The 15,802-nt window shown below is 47.9% G+C and overlaps 1 protein-coding gene across 1 annotated transcript in view; it reads right to left on the reverse strand.

The window, feature by feature from the left end:
* The window catches only part of LOC108290826 (ATP-binding cassette sub-family A member 17-like), a 124,074-nt gene that overhangs the window by 3,458 nt on the left and 104,814 nt on the right, over positions 1-15,802 (reverse strand). Inside the window, exons 23-29 of the mRNA XM_037732299.1 lie at positions 13,603-13,781; positions 12,501-12,622; positions 11,009-11,203; positions 2,068-2,255; positions 798-968; positions 363-553; positions 82-155 (exon numbers count right to left, since the gene is read on the reverse strand). Coding sequence (XP_037588227.1) covers positions 82-155; positions 363-553; positions 798-968; positions 2,068-2,255; positions 11,009-11,203; positions 12,501-12,622; positions 13,603-13,781 — 1,120 coding nt within the window. The remainder of the gene's footprint in view (positions 1-81; positions 156-362; positions 554-797; positions 969-2,067; positions 2,256-11,008; positions 11,204-12,500; positions 12,623-13,602; positions 13,782-15,802) is intronic.

Consider the following 15,802-nt stretch of genomic DNA (forward strand, 5'->3'; position numbering starts at 1 on the left):
GGCGATGGGGAGGAGAGAAAGGGGGAGAGAGGGTGACAGAGTTACCCCAGAAAGTGGGTCATGTCAAAGATATGCACTCACCTTTGCCCAGCTGAGGTTTTGGCCCATCAGGTGGTAATGGACCATGCCTTGGTGCTCATCTTCCAGGACGCTGCCTGCAAGGAGAGATGGCGTGGCTGTGAGGGCTGGGCTGGAGGATCAGGGAGGGTGCCTGGGTGCTCGGCACTGTGATTCTTGTCCCAAGGATCGAGGAGATGGGACATGGCAGGGGTGAGGCACAGACACATCTCACGACGGATGGGAGAGGCCTAGACAGGGTCCCAGGGCCCACCCAGTGTGGGGCTGCCAGGGCTGGGACACACCTGGAAAGGTCAGGTCCACGAAGGCCTTGAACTCCTCCAGCGCCTCCTGCTGCCCTTCGCTCCGGACCTTGGCCCGCAGGGAGTAGCCGCTGCCAAACTTGCTTTTGAGGTGCTGGGGGCTGCCCAGGCACTTGAACTGCCCCTGCACCATGATGGCCAGCCGGGTGCACAGGGCCTCACACTCCTCCATGCTGGGGAGAGGGCGGGGCCTGAGACAGGGCTGGGAGTGCCAAAGGCTCGTGCAGACAGGAAGGGGGGTTGGTACCCTGATCAGGCCATTCCTGATACCCATGCTCAGAGTGCGGCTCATGTGGAGAGCCTAGGGAATCTCCTCACAGACTTTGCACCAGCTGCTGATGGATCTCTTGGCCACCTGGCTCCTTCCCAGCCCACCTGGTTTTGAAACTTCCAGTGACCCACAGAGCCAGGCTCTACCTGTGGGAGGTGATGACGATGGCCTTGCCGGACTCGCGGGCTCGTGCCACCACATTCCAGAGCAGGCGTCGGGCCACGGGGTCCATGCCAGTGGATGGCTCGTCCAGGAATATGACAGCAGGCTGTCCAATCAGGGCGATGCCAGTGCTCAGCTTGCGCTTGTTACCACCACTGGGGGTAGAGGGGAGAAGGTTAGGTGATGAGAATGGTCAGACTCCAGCAGTGAGCACTGCTGGTTCAACACTCACCCCCTTTCCTTCTCTGTTCAGGAAGTGTTCCCACACCCCTCGTGGGGCTTTCAGCAGTGGAGCCCACTGCTTTCACCCAGGGCTGAACCATGGCTGGGGCCACCCACTCAGGGAATAACCCCTTCCCCTAGACACAGGGATGAGTCCAGGGTGAGAACATGGTTGGCGAGTCTTCTTTGAGGGTCTGGAAGTGTTGAGGGCAAGTGCTTCTCCATCTGAGAAGAAGGGCATTGGCCCATCTTAGCTAACTTAAAACATACAGCATTTACTATGTGCAACACACTGTTCTAAACTGTGCAAATATGAACTCATTTGATCTTCAGAAGATACAGGGAAACATAAAAACCTGCTTGAAACAGAAGCCAACAAAGAGGGAAGAGCCAAGGGATATCATCATCTGACCCTGGGCCCACTTTGCCCACGGTGTGGGCACCTCTACTTCCCAATCCTGGGTGTGCAGTACCGCCATGTGCCTCTAGGGACGCTGCACACAACGCGAAGAGAGTCCTTGGACCCCTTCGGTTTGGGGGCCTTGCTTTAATAGTTAATTGGAGTTGGGCTTCTATCACTGACAACAGAAGCCTGAGGAATACCCCAGGCTCTTCAGCAGAACATCAGCGGTTCAGGTACCCTAGACACAGAGGTATGAGGTAACTGTGGGCTTAAAACGCAAACTTACCGAAAACAGAAAGCCCTTCATGAAGTGGCAGGAAGAAAGGTCTGTCCTCATCTTATCAGGACAGTAACACCTGTGGCACCATTTGCCTGTCGTCAGCCATGTAAACTGCCTTTGGACTGGGGCAGCTTCATAATCCACTCAAGCCCAGGACCAAGAGGAAGTGGCGCCTTGGGGCAGCCCAGGCCACTGACCTCTTCTACAGGAGTGGAAGCTGCCCCCAACCACCTAGGCAGGGACCTCATGCCCAGAGCTGGGGGCTTTGCCATGCTCTCCAGCTCTGGGAAAAACTGGAACTTACATTGTAACTGGAGGTGGAGGGGCCGGGGGAAGCCTCAGATCTCACCTGTAGGTCTTGACCAGCTTGTCAGCATGCATGTACATGACTAAGTCCTCAATAATCTGGTCCACACAAGCACAGATGTGGCGCTCTGGGATGCCCCGGATCCGGGCATACATGACCAGCATCTCGCGGCCTGTCATGAAGTTCAGCAGAGCATCAAACTGAGGACAGTAACCAATCCACCGCCGTACCTGGGTTAGAAAACAGCCCCGAGAGGGAGACATGTCAGAGGAAACCCTCCTCCCACAGGCTCACCAAACATCCAATGAGGTAAGGGTCTGGACACCTGCTGGTCTTGCTCCAGGCTGCTGCCTCTGCCGCTACCCACATCCGCCACGTGAATGCGCACCACGAAGGGCCTGTGAGTGGTACTATAGTTACGTCAGGGAGCTGCTGGTGCAGTGGGCAGGGTGGATCACTTATTTGGCTCCTCCTCCAGCTCACCCAGCATGAAACCTTAGCACCCAGTGCCTCCCTACTTCCTGGTGCCTTTGAAGCATCCAGTCAATATAAGAGGCTTGCTTTGCTTTTTACCCTTTAGAAATATTTTCTATTAGACTTGTAATCTGCAAATCATTTTTCTTTGTAAAATATTCAGGTAAAGACTCCTGCAGTCTGTTGGCGGCCTGCCCCAGCCCACTGTGGCCAGGCAGCTGTGCACCGTCCGGCATTCTGTGCTGGCAAAGGCAACTGCGTGGGCCTAGGCTCCTTGCCCAGGACTGGCTGGGTGCTGCTTTTTGCCAAATGGTATCATCCTTTATCTATCATTCTGTAACATGCTTTTCTTCTTTTCTGAGATGAAGTCTTACTCTGTCACCCAGGCTGGAGTGCAGTGGCGTGATCTCAGCTCACTGCAACCCCCACCTCCCAGGTTCAAGCAATTCTCCTGCCTCAGCCTCCTGAGTAGCTAGGATTACAGGCGCCTGCCACCACACCCAGCTAATTTTTGTATTTTAAGTAGAGACGGGGTTTCCCCACATTGATCAGGCTGGTCTCGATCTCCTAACCTCATGATCCACCTGCCTTGGCCTCCCAAAGTGCTGGGATTTACAGACATTAGCCACCACACCCAGCCAACATGCTTTTTATTTATTTTTTTGTGACGGAGTCTCTCCCTGTCGCCCAGGCTGGAGTGCAATGGCACGATCTCGGCTCATGGCAACCTCTGTCTCCTGGGTTAAAGCGATTCTCCTGCCTCAGCCTCCCAAGAAGCTGGGATTACAGGCACCACCACCTCCGGCTAATTTTTTTGTATTTTTTTTAGTAAAGCTGAGGTTTCTCCATGTTGGTCAGGTTGGTCTCAAACTCACAACCTCAGGTGATCTGCCCGCCTTGGCCTCCCAAAGTGCATGCTTTTCTTACTCAACATTATGTCTTAAAGATTTTCCTAGGTCAGTAAACACAGACCTACCTTCACCTATTTTAACTGCTACTTAGTCATGCAGGGAAGGGTTCTAGATTTTATTTAGCTCTTAAAAAAATTCATTTGAGGCCGGGCGCGGTGGCTCAAGCCTGTAATCCCAGCACTTTGGGAGGCCGAGGCGGGTGGATCACGAGGTCAAGAGATCAAGACCATCCTGGTCAACATGGTGAAACCCCGTCTCTACTAAAAATACAAAAAATTAGCTGGGCATGGTGGCGCGTGCCTGTAATCCCAGCGACTCAGGAGGCTGAGGCAGGAGAATTGCCTGAACCCAGGAGGCGGAGGTTGCGGTGAGCCGAGATCGCGCCATTGCACTCCAGCCTGGGTAACAAGAGCGAAACTCCATCTCAAAAAAAAAAAAAAAAAAAAAAAAAATTCATTTGACTCATTTCCAGGTTTTTGCACCTTTTTTGAGGAGGTTAGAGATGAAGTCTCACTCTGTTGCCCAGGCTGGAGTGCAATGGCACAATCTCGGCTCACTGCAACGTCTGCCTCCCAGGTTCAACTGATTCTCCTGCCTTAGCCTCTCGAGTAGCTGGGACAACAGGTGGGTGCCACCATGCCCAGCTAATTTTATATTTTTATATTTTTAGTAGAGATGGGATTTCACCGTGTTGGTCTCGAACTCCTGACCTCAGGGGATCAGCCCACCTTGGCCTCCCCAGGTGCTGGGATTACAGGTGTGAGCCACCATGCCCAGCCAATTTTTTGTATTTTTACTAGAGACAGATTTCACCATGTTGGCTGGGCTAATCTCAAACTCCTGACCTCAGGTTTTTGCCTTTCTAAACTTGCAGCTGGCCACCCAGGTTTGTGCCCATGTTCATCTGCTTCCAGATGCTGAAAAGAGCGGGATGCTACTTTTGAGAAATTTTTCCCTCCTGTTTTCTCCCCTCTTCTCCTCCCTGTTCAAACAGCTAGACAAACCTGGGCTCCATTGCCTGAGATTGGAGGATGGAGAGGATTTTACAGGGTGCAAAACAGAAAACCACATGGAGGCTGGGCAATGTGACTCATGCCTGCAATCCTAGCACTTTGGGAGGCTAGGCAGGTGAATCGCTTGAAGCCAGGAGTTTGAGACGAGCCTGGCCAAAATGGTGAACACCCATATGTACTAAATATACAGAAATTAGGCAGGTGTGGTGGCACACACCTGTAATCCCAGCTACTCAGGAGGCTAAGACACAAGAATCACTTGAACACTTCAACCCAGGAGGCAGAGGTTACAGTGAACTGAGATCACATCACTGCACTCCAGCCTGGGCGACAGAGACAGACTGCAACAAAGGAGGAAAGGGAAGGGGAAGGAAAAGAAAGACAGAGAGAGACAGAAAGAAAGAGTGAGTGGGGGAGAGAGGGAGGGAGGAGGGAGGGAAGGAGGGAGAGGAAGGAAAGGAAGGAAAGGAAGGAAAGGAAGGAAAGGAAGAAAAGAAAGCAAACCACATGGAGTGTCTGCTTAGGGAAAGAGAGACAAGGAAGAAGGCTATATAACATTGCATATTATACAGCAAGACCACGTGTTTATCCATTCACCTGTTAATGGACATTTGAGTTGTCTCCACTTTTAGCTGCTATGAGTAAAGCTTCTATGAACTTTCTTGTGCAAGTTTCTGTGTGGATGTAGGTTTTCAGTTCTTTTGGTTATACACCTAGGAATGGAATTGCTAGGTCATATGGTAATTCTGTGTTTAACCTTTTGAGTATACTTTCTGATAATTTTAATCTTTTAGCTGGAGCCTTTGTTCATTTATATTTAATGTAAGTACTGATGTTTGGATTTAAATGTGATGCATAAAAACACATTTTTTTTCTTAAGATAAAGTCTCTCTTGCCCAGGCTGGAGTGCAGTGCTGTGATTATGGCTTACTGCAGTGGCTCATGCCTGTAATCCTAGCAATGGGGAGGCCGAGGCGGGCAGATCATGAGGTTAGGAGATTGGGACCATCCTGGCCAACATGGCAAAACCTTGTCTGTACTAAAATACAAAAAAATTAGCCAGATGTGGTGGCCTTCACCTGTAATCCCGCTTACTTGGGAGGCCAAGGCAGGAGAATCAGAGAATCACTGGGACTACAGGCACACACCACTATACCTGGCTAATTTTAAATTTTATTGTAGAGACGGGGTTTCGCTATGTTGTCCAGGCTGGCCTTGGATTCCTAGGTTCAAGCCATCCTCCCGCCTGGGCCTCCCACAGTACTGGGATTACAGTGTGAGCCACCATGCCTGGCCTCAATCTACCATCTTATTCAGGGCTGGGTAGCCCAAATGTTCTATGTTCCTTTTTCTCTCTCAATTCTTGTGTCATATTTTTTTCACTTTTCTATTTTTCCCCTCTATTAGCTTAAAAGGTATATACTCCTTTCCCCTATTCCTTTGGTTGTTCCTAGTGATTAAAACATGCATCCTTGACTTAGCGATGGATATCATTAACTATGTACATTTTTCACGAACAAGGCATGAACCTTAAAATAGTTTAACTTCCTTTACTCTCTCCTGACTTAAAGCCATTGTTGTCATGTATTTTACCTTTATTCGTGTTTTAAGCCTCATAATACATTACTATTATAGCTTTCAGTCAAAACTCACAGATCCCTCTTTAAAAAAAAAATCACTTGGCTGGGCACTGTGGCTCACGCCTGTAATCCCAGCACTTTGAGAGGCCAAGACAGGCAAATCATGAGGTCAGGAGATCGAGACCATCCTGGCCAACATGGCGAAACCCTGTCTCTACTAAAATACAAAAAAATTAGCCAGGTGGTGGCCCGCGCCTGTAATCCCAGCTTCTGGGGAAGCTGAGGCAGGATAATTGCTTGAACCCGGGAGGCAGTCGTTGCAGTGAGCCATGATCATGCCATTGCACTCCAGCCTGGGTGACAGAGTGAGTCTCTGTCTCAAAACAAACAAACAAACAAAACACAACACCTTTCTTTTTTAAGTATAGTTTTACTGGTTACTATATTCTAGGTAGGTTGTTTCCTCTTATATCACAACGTATCGTTCTATTGTCTCCTGGCCTCTATTACTTCTGTGATGGGGTCTGGTACCAGTAACTGTTGCTCTTGTGAAGGGAATCCACCTTTTACCTCTGGGTCCTTTTAAGACTTTTTCTTGTGTTGGTTTTCAGCAGATTCCGTACACTGTTCCTAGGGGCTGATTTCATTTATCTTGCTTGAGGTGAATAAGGCTTCATTTGCAATTGATGTCTTTCGTAAATTTTGAACAGTTTTAGCCATATGGTTTCAAATGTTGCCTTGTCTCCCTTCCTTTTGGAACCTCTGTTACACACACATAAAACCTTGCTGTATCCTTCGTATGTGGATTAGTCATGTTGATGAATAACAAATTACTCCAAAGCTTGGGTGTAATTTGTTATTGCATGGTTTCTATGCATCACATCAGGAATCTCAGAGCACCTTAGTTGGGTGGTGCTGGCCAGGGTCTCTCATGAGGTTCTGCTAACCTGTTGGTTGGGCCCAAAGTCTCTTGAAGGCTGGAGGAGCTGCTTCCAAGTGGCTGGCAGGTCTCAGGTACTTTCTGACTGCTCCTCACCACACAGGCCTCTCTGCAAGGCCACCTAGCTATCTGCATGACAAGGCACTTAGCTTCCTTCAGAGAGAACATGCTGGTTAATTTTTTTTCTTTTCTTTTTTTTTTTTTTTTTGAGGTGGAGTCTCGCACTGTCACCCAAGCTGTAGTGCAGTGGCCTGATCTTGGCTCACTGCAATCTCTGCCTCCTGGGTTAAAGCAATTCTCCTGCCTCAGCCTCCCGAGTAACTGGGACTACAGGGGTGCGCTACCATGACCAGCTATTTTTTTTGAATTTTTACTTGAGATGGAGTTTCACCATGTTGACCAGGATGGTCTCGATCTCCTGACCTCGTGATCTGCCTGCCTCGGCCTCCCAAAGTGCTGGGATTACAGGCATGAGCCACCTCGCCTGGCCAGCATTTCACTCTTGTTGCCCAGGCTAGAGTCTCATGGTGCAATCTCAGTTCACTGCAACCTCCGTCTCCCAGGTTCAAGCAATTCTCCTACCTCAGCCTCCCGAGTAGCTAGAATTACAGGCATGCGCCAACACGCCTGACTAATTTTTTGTATTTTTAGTAGAGACAGGTTTCTTCGTGTTGGTCAGGCTGGTCTTGAACTCCCGGCCTCAAGTGATCCGCCCGCCTCGGCCTCCCAAAGTGCTGGGATTATAGGCAGCTGGTTAATTTTATCCGCCTACTTGACTGGGCTCACGGATACCCAGATAGTTGGTGAAACATGATTTCTGGGTGTGCCTGCGAGAGTGTTTCTGGAAGCACTCAGCACTTGAATCAGAGATGGAGTGGAGACTTGCCCTCACAGATGCTGCTGGGTACCATCCAACCCACAGAGGGCCTGAAGAGAACGCAAAGGCAGAGGGAAAGTACCTCTGCCCTTTTACTAGGCTGGGACGTCCTTTTTCTCCTATCCTTGGACACTGGGGCCACTAACTGTTGGGCCTTCAGACTCAGACTGGGTCTGACACCGTGTCACCCCAGTCCCTGTGCCTTTGGGTTTGGACAGGAACTACACCACTGGTTTTCCCGAGCCTCCACCTTGCAGACGGCAGACTGTGGAACTTTTCAGCTTCCATAATTGTGTGAGCCAATGCCTCAATATAAACCTCTATGTGACTGTTTATCGTATTTTATTTGTTCTGTTTATCTGGCAAACCATGAAAATACAGAGTGCTGTGAAGGGGAGAGTACATCCAAGGCAGAGGCTGTAGTGTCTTTTGTGACCCAGTCTCAGAAGTGACACCCCATCTCTTCTTCAGAAGACTACAGTGTTTGCCAGTCACATGCACCAACCCTGGTACAACATGGGGAGGGACTACTCGAGGGTGTGAATGCTGGGAGGAGCTTTACGAGGGCACACCTTGGAGGCTGTATACCACAATGACTCTTATCCTCTTCCGTATATTTTCCACCCTTTTGACCCTCCGTGCTTCCTTCTAAATTATTATTTTTTTTTGCAATTTGGGGTGTTACCTTTTATCCACAGGTAACTGGGTATTTTTTATTGTGCACCAAGCATTGCATTTGTCAAGTTGTTTGTAGAAATCGTTTGAGGACTAGGATGATATAATCTTTCCCTAAAGAAGATTTACCTTTTTGTTTTTGTTTTTGTTTTTTTTTTGTTGTCGTTGTTAAGACACAGTCTCTCTGTGTCACTCAGGCTGGAGTACAGTGGCTTGATCTCAGCTCACTGCAACCTCCACCTCCCAGGCTCAAGCAATTCTCATGCCTCAGCCTCCCAAGTAGCTGGAATTACAGGTATGTGCCACCACACCGGGCTAATTTTTGTATTTTTAGTAGAGACGGGTTTTCACCATGTTAGTCAGGCTGCTCTCAAACTCCTGACCTCAACTTATCCACCTGCCTCAGCCTCCCAAAGTGCTGGGATTACAGGCATGCGTCACCATGGCTGGCCATTTTTTTTTTTGAGACAGAGTCTCGCTCAGTTGCCCAGGCTAGAGTGCAGTGGTGAGATCTTCGATTCCCCCCTCCCAGGTTCAAATGATTCTCCTGCCTCAGCCTCTCAAAGAGCTGAGATCAGAGGCACCTGCTATCATGCCCAGCTAATTTTTGTATTTTTAGTAGAGACAGGGTTTTACCATGGTGGCTAGGCTGGTCTTGAACTCCTGACCTCAAGTGTTTTGCCCTCTGTAATCTCCCAAAGTGCTGAGATTAGAGGTGTGAGCCACTGCTTTTTATTTCTGACAGATGCTTGGGAGCACTGGCAGTTTAGGGTCACATCAATTTCATGTCAAAGACTGCTATCAAGTCCAGGCTGTTTTGCAATTATTGTATAAGCTTGCATGAGCACAGCTCACCCCTATGTCTATAATGCAGCCCTTTAGGGTCTCAACTCAAACAAAGGATGCTTTCACCAGGCATAGTCTTGCCCCGGCTAAGCCCTGAATTCCAACTCCTGTCACTCAGCATGAAGAGCAACACTCCGCTCTCAGCTGTGCAGCTTTGCAGTGCTCACCTCCCTGGGCCCATATCCTCTTCTACCTCCTGGCCCAGTAAGGCTTCACTATCTTGTTAGCTTTCTGAGACTTTCAAACATGTTTTTAACATTTGGTCCAGTTTTTCTAGTTATCATCAGCAGGAGGGGGGCCAGAATTTCCTTGTTTGACATTATTGGAAGAACTTGCCCATGATTTTTTGAGTAATAAAAAGTTAAAATGAATAGTAAGTGTTTTATGACCAAGAAGGGCTTACATTGGTTATAACTCTCCAACTAAGGTAGGTACACTGAAAGACAGCATAAGAGTGGCAACTGAGAGCACGGATTCTGGAACTAGACTGGGTGGGCTCTTTTTCTTTCTCTCTACAGGATTAGGGCATGGACAGAGGCCAGCTTGATAAACTTCTTGGCAATAGAGTGACTCACGCGTGCGTCGCTGTGAAGAGTAGGACTCTTACTGTGCCTCTGCAGTGCAGTCTCTCTAGAGGCCTTTGACTGTATCCCCTCTGCAGCACCCCGACATCAGCTATGCACTTACCTCATGGCAATGGCTTGTTCATGTGCTCATGCAAGTGAGAACCACTGGGTCTAGCACAATGGTTGGACACACAAGGCCTTCAAGAAGTGTCTCATTGAACCAGTGCCAACATTGAGATAGAGACTCCAAGAAGTGGGTCAGGCTTAGGTGTAGATATTAAGTTTGAAACATCTGCGAGAGGTCCAAGGAACGCTGATGAGAAGGTATCAGCATGCAGGACTGAAGCGCAGGGCTGGAGTGGGCTGGGGTGCGGCTACTGGGGAGGCATCCCAGTACAGACATGGTAACAGGAGCCACAGCAGCCAAAAAGACAATAGGCGGGTACAGTGCACGTGGAGTGAGAAAGACAGCGGCTTTTGACATAGCCCCTGCGAAATGTAAGGGCCAGATGGAAAAGACCCTCTTCTGAGAAGGATGTGTCAGTGGTTGAGAAGAGCCAGGAGAGGGGAAAGCTACAGAAGTTAACAGAGGAAGCCTAGTCAGAAGGTGGAAAGGGTCAGCATTATGAACGCTGCAGACAAGTTAAGGAAAACACAGACTGAACAGAAGCCTCCTCAACTGGGGGAGTGCGGGAGGACCAGGTCCAGAGACAGCAGCTTCAAGGGCTGCTGGGAGGGAGCATCCACGGACTGTGCTTGACTGGATGTCTGGAGAGGTGCCTTGAACAGCAGGAGGATGTGTGCCACACATTCCCCAAGGAAGCATGAGGGAGGAGGAAAGAGCAGGTTGGCGGGGCAGGGGGATGTGGGGAGATTTGGGCCTGCTGAGTTTCAGATGCCTGTGGGCCATTCATGAGATGATGTTAAGTAAACATCTGGACACATGATCCGGAGCTCAGAGAAGCAATCTAGGACGGAGCTATGGATTTAGGGATCACAGACAAAAGAGATACATGGAATTTTCAGAGAGCAAGTCCTGTTCCAGTTCCTGTCCCCAAATCCTGTGTCATAGCCCAGGTTTGTTTCCAGAGACACACTCACCTTCCCTACGTCAGAGCTGATGCTGAGGCCCTTGACAAAGCCGTCCCCAGAGGTTATGGGCTTCTGCCCAGTCAGCATTTTGAAAATGGAAGACTTCCCAGCCCCATTGATGCCAAGCAGGCCAAAGCATTCTTGTGGTGGCACAGTGAAGGACACTTTGTTCACAGCCAGCAGGGGTACCTTCTGGACGTAGATCTGAGACACACAAGACAGGAGACGCAGTCAGGAGGCTGCAACGCAATCAGCAGTCCAGCAGTTGCACTGTGCTTGCTGCACACCTGCTCGGGGGTAGGTCCCAGCTGCTCTCTGGGCTCACGTGGCCTCTCCTGTACCCAGGCTCAGCCTTGCCTTTTCTCAGCTGTTACTCCCAGCAGGTTTATTAAGGTCTTTCTCTTCTCCAACTGTCTTTGCAAATTGAGAACTTAGTTCCCTAAGATAGGCCCTTTCCCTTCTGTCCCTAAAGCTAACAAAATATTTTTGATGTTGCCTGAGGGTTTGTTTCTGATTTTTTTTTGAGAGAGAGTCTCGCTCTGTCACCCAGGCTGGAGTGCAGTGGTATGATCTCGGCTCACTGCAACCTCCGCTTCCTGGGTTCAAGCAATTCTGTCTTAACCTCCCGAGCAGCTGGGACTACAGGCGCCCACCACCACACCCGGCTAATTTTTAAAAATTTTAGTAGAGACAGGGTTTCACTGTGTTGCCTAGGCTAGTCTCAGACTCCTGAGCTCAGCCAGTCTGCCCTCCTCAACTCCCAAAATGCTGGGATTACAGATGCGAGCCACCACGCCTGGCCTTGATTTTGTTAACTTCCAGTAACCACAGGGAAACAATAAGAATAACAAACTTGGGGGGAAATGGTACAAAGTTCACGGATTTTTTTTTTTTTTTTTTTAAGATGGAGTTTCTTGTCACCCAGGCTGGAGTGCAAAGTGGCACAATCTTGGCTCACTACAACCTCCGCCTCCCAGGTTCAAGCAAATCTCTTGTCTCAGCCTCCTGAGCAGCTGGGATTACAGGCACCCACCACCACACCTTACTAATTTTCCTTAATTAGATTAATTTTTAGTAGAGCTGGGGTTTCACCATGTTGGCCAGGCTGGGTGTGGTGGTGGGCATCTATAATCCCAGCCAGGCTGGTCTCAAACTCCTGGCCTCAAGTGATCCACCTGCCTCAGCCTCCCAAAGTGCTGGGATTACAGGCGTGAGTCACCGCACCTGGCCCACATCCTTGCTTCTTGAGATTCATGGCTCTGGTGTCCCTCCCATCCCAGGCCCTCTTGTCTTCCAGGGGACCACAGAAGAGACAATGGAGGGCTGAGATCCAAATTTCTGTCTCAGGGCACACAAATGAACTCATGTGATTCACTCTGAGGCACTTGCCGATACTCCACACCTGCGGGCAGGGCTGAGAGTCCTTCATTTTACTGATTCCTTATGCAAAGGGCCCAAAAGAAGAATGTTCATGACTTTTTAAAGCCAAGTCTGACTTTACCTTTGATATTTCTTTAACAACTAGTGGATTTTTCTGACACAAATTTTCCAAATAAGTCCGGATATTTTTTGCCTCTTCTTCCACATCTTGGTCTTCAGGCACTAATGCTACTTTGTGCAACACTGCCTACATTCCAAGACAAGGAGGGAAAATGTAACTGCTTTTGCAATGGTAGAAGGTAGAGATTGAAGGGACCAGCAAAGTCCCTCTCTTGAAGGCCCTGAAGGTGCCCAGCTGACACTGGTTCTCATAAAAATGTGCACCCCTATCTCAGAAGCAACTACAGGTATCAAAGACTGAATTCAGATTGCCGTGACCATGATATGGTGGACATGCAACAACATGGCATCAACTTTTGAGGAAAGCTAGAAGAATTATAACCTGGGGATGTCAAGATATAATAAAAGCATATTTTCTACAGTTTCCTTGGGTGGTCTTGGCTTCTGGAAAGTACTCAGACCAAGATCTGACTGGGCAGAACTTTCTCCCGTCTGGCTCATGGATGTCTGTGGGGTAAGAGGTGTTCTAGAAGGTGACTGGTTTTAGGACTCTCAGATAAGTCCTGCTCTGTTGCCCAGGCTGGAGTGCAATGGCATGATCTGGGCTCATTGCAACCTCCCTCTCCCAGGTCCAGCGATTCTCGTGCCTCAGCCTCCTGAGTAGCTGGGATTACAGATGCCTACCACCACACCCTAATTTTTGTATTTTTTAGTAGAGACAGGGTTTCACCATGTTGTCCAGCCTGGTCTCAAACTCCCAACCTTGGGCGATCCACCCGCCTTAGCCTCCCAAAGTGCTGGGATTACAGGCATGAGCCACCCCACTTGGCCTAATCTCAGGGTATTGTTTCTATTCATTGATGAGCAGGCCTTAAAGCCCCACAGGTGGCCAGCATCATGAAAAGGGCCTAGGGACTAAGCCCAAGCCTTCTTCCCTCTCTGGGAGTCCCTGGGCATGAGCTGTCACCTCTCTGCTCTGAGATGGGACCAGATGATCTGCAGGCTCCCTCTGATGCTGAGAATCAAGGCAGCTACAGACCACAGGAAGGAAGCTATGGAGCCAGGCCCTGGGCCTGCCCCAGAGGATTTACACATTGACCTACTCACCAAATTTTGCCTCATGCAGAAGTCACACACCCTGGTTTTCAGTTTCTGGAACATATTGGTTTCAACAAAGAAAAGCAGGATGATGTACACAGGTCCTGATATAGCCAGAGCCATGAGGTACTTCCCCATACCTAGCGACTCCCACGCATAGATGTTCTTTTGGATCACATACCCGCTTCCTAAAATAGGATAAATAAACATTATTAAAATCTGGGTGATCTTCAGGCTACAAGGCAATTCCTCACCTTTACATACAGTAGGTGAATTCCTCTTACAACAAATATTATTTAAAGGAAGCATTATTGTCATCAACATTATAACCACATCCTAGCAAATGCTAAACATGAGTAATATTTTGTTTCCCTTGCTATAACCAATGTTATGTAAAAATAATGTAATAAAAGACTTCTTTCGTGTTGTATATAAAAATATATTCATTTTTTCTTTGTTATCTCAAAAATGAAGTAAATAAAAGGGTTCTTCCTATCCATATCACAACTGTTTGAAATACACAATATTTACATGTTTGGTTCTTCTATCAATCATTAATATCCCTGTAACTTCAACTGAACACTCATGTAAAAAACACTGAGGAGCCTCTATACTCTTTTTTTTTTTTTTTTTTTTTCTGAGAAGGAGTCTTACTCTGTCATGCAGGCTGGAGTACAGTGGCGCCAATTTGGCTCACTGCAACCTCTGCCTCCCTGGTCCAAGTGATTCTTCTGCCTCAGTCTCCTGAGTAGCTGGGATTATAGATGCCCACCACCACACCCAGCTAATTTTTATATTTTTAGCGGAGATGGGGTTTTGCCATTTTGGCCAGGCTGGTCTTGAACTCCTGACCTCAGGTTATCCAGCCGCCTTGGCTTCCCAAAGTGCTGGGATTACAGGTGTGAGCCACTGCACCTGCCTCAGAATACATGTATTTTAAAATTATACAATAAGAGCCGGGCGTGGTGGCTCACACCCGTAATCCCAGCATTTTGGGAGGCCGAGGCAGGCGGATCATGAGGTCAAGAGATTGAGACCATCCTGGCCAACATAGTGAAAGCCTGTCTCTACTGAAAATACAAAAATTAGCTGGGCATGGTGGTGCACACCTGTAATCTCAGCTGCTCGCGTGGCTGAGGCTGGAGAATCGCTTAAAGCTGGGAGGCGGAGGTTGCAGTGAGCCGAGATCGCACCACTGCACTCCAGCCTGATGATAGATTGAGACTCCATCTCAAAAAAAAAAAAAAAATTATACAATAAATACATGTTCACTGGAAAAGAGCAACATGTAGGAATTAGAAAGTATAGGCACCTCTCCACTCCCCAAAACTACTACTACAGTTTTGTGTATAAACCTTTCGTATTTTCTAGATACTACCTTCTAAAATGAAAATGGAATGGTACTATAAATTATCTTCTCCAATTTACTTGTTACATTTAATAGTATATAATGGACATTGACCATATCAGGATATGCAGGTCAAAATAATTCTTTGGTTTTGTTTGTTTGTCTGTTTTGAGATGGAGTCTCACTACGCGCCAGACTGAAGCGCAGTGGCGTGATCTCAGCTCAATGCAACCTTTGCTTCTCAGGTTCAAGTGATTCTCCTGCCTCAGCCTCCTGAGTAGCTGGGACTACAGGCGCACCACCACCACATTCAGCTAATTTTTGTATTTTCAGTAGAGACAGGGTTTCACCATGTTGGCCAGGATGGCCTCGATCTTTTGACCTCGTGATCTGCCCCCCTCAGCCTCCCAAAATGCTGGGATTACAGGTGTGAGCCACCGCGCCCAGCCCAAAATAATTCCTTTTGATGCCGACATCATTTTATATTGTAGGTATGTACCATAATTTGTTAACCAATCTCTTTTTTATATGTTTGTTATTTATTTTTAATTTTATAAAGCAATACTAAAATAAACATTTATATATTATATATGCACACATATATACACATATACATATATAACTTCTGCAAGATAAATTTCTAATTTTTAGAAGATTACTGGGCCAAAGGCATGCACTTTTAAAATTTAATAAATAGTGCCAAATTGTCCTCCAAAAAGTTTGATCTTACCAATAGCCTCTGAGGATGCCTATTTCCCATTCTGTTGATAATACTAGATATTACCTGTCTATAAATCTTTAGGTAAAATTAGGCATATTTCATATGGTTGTTAGACACTGGATTTTTTTTTTTTTTT

Source organism: Cebus imitator, unplaced genomic scaffold, assembly GCF_001604975.1.
Source record: "Cebus imitator isolate Cc_AM_T3 unplaced genomic scaffold, Cebus_imitator-1.0 Scaffold444, whole genome shotgun sequence".
Taxonomy (NCBI): Eukaryota; Metazoa; Chordata; class Mammalia; order Primates; family Cebidae; genus Cebus; species Cebus imitator.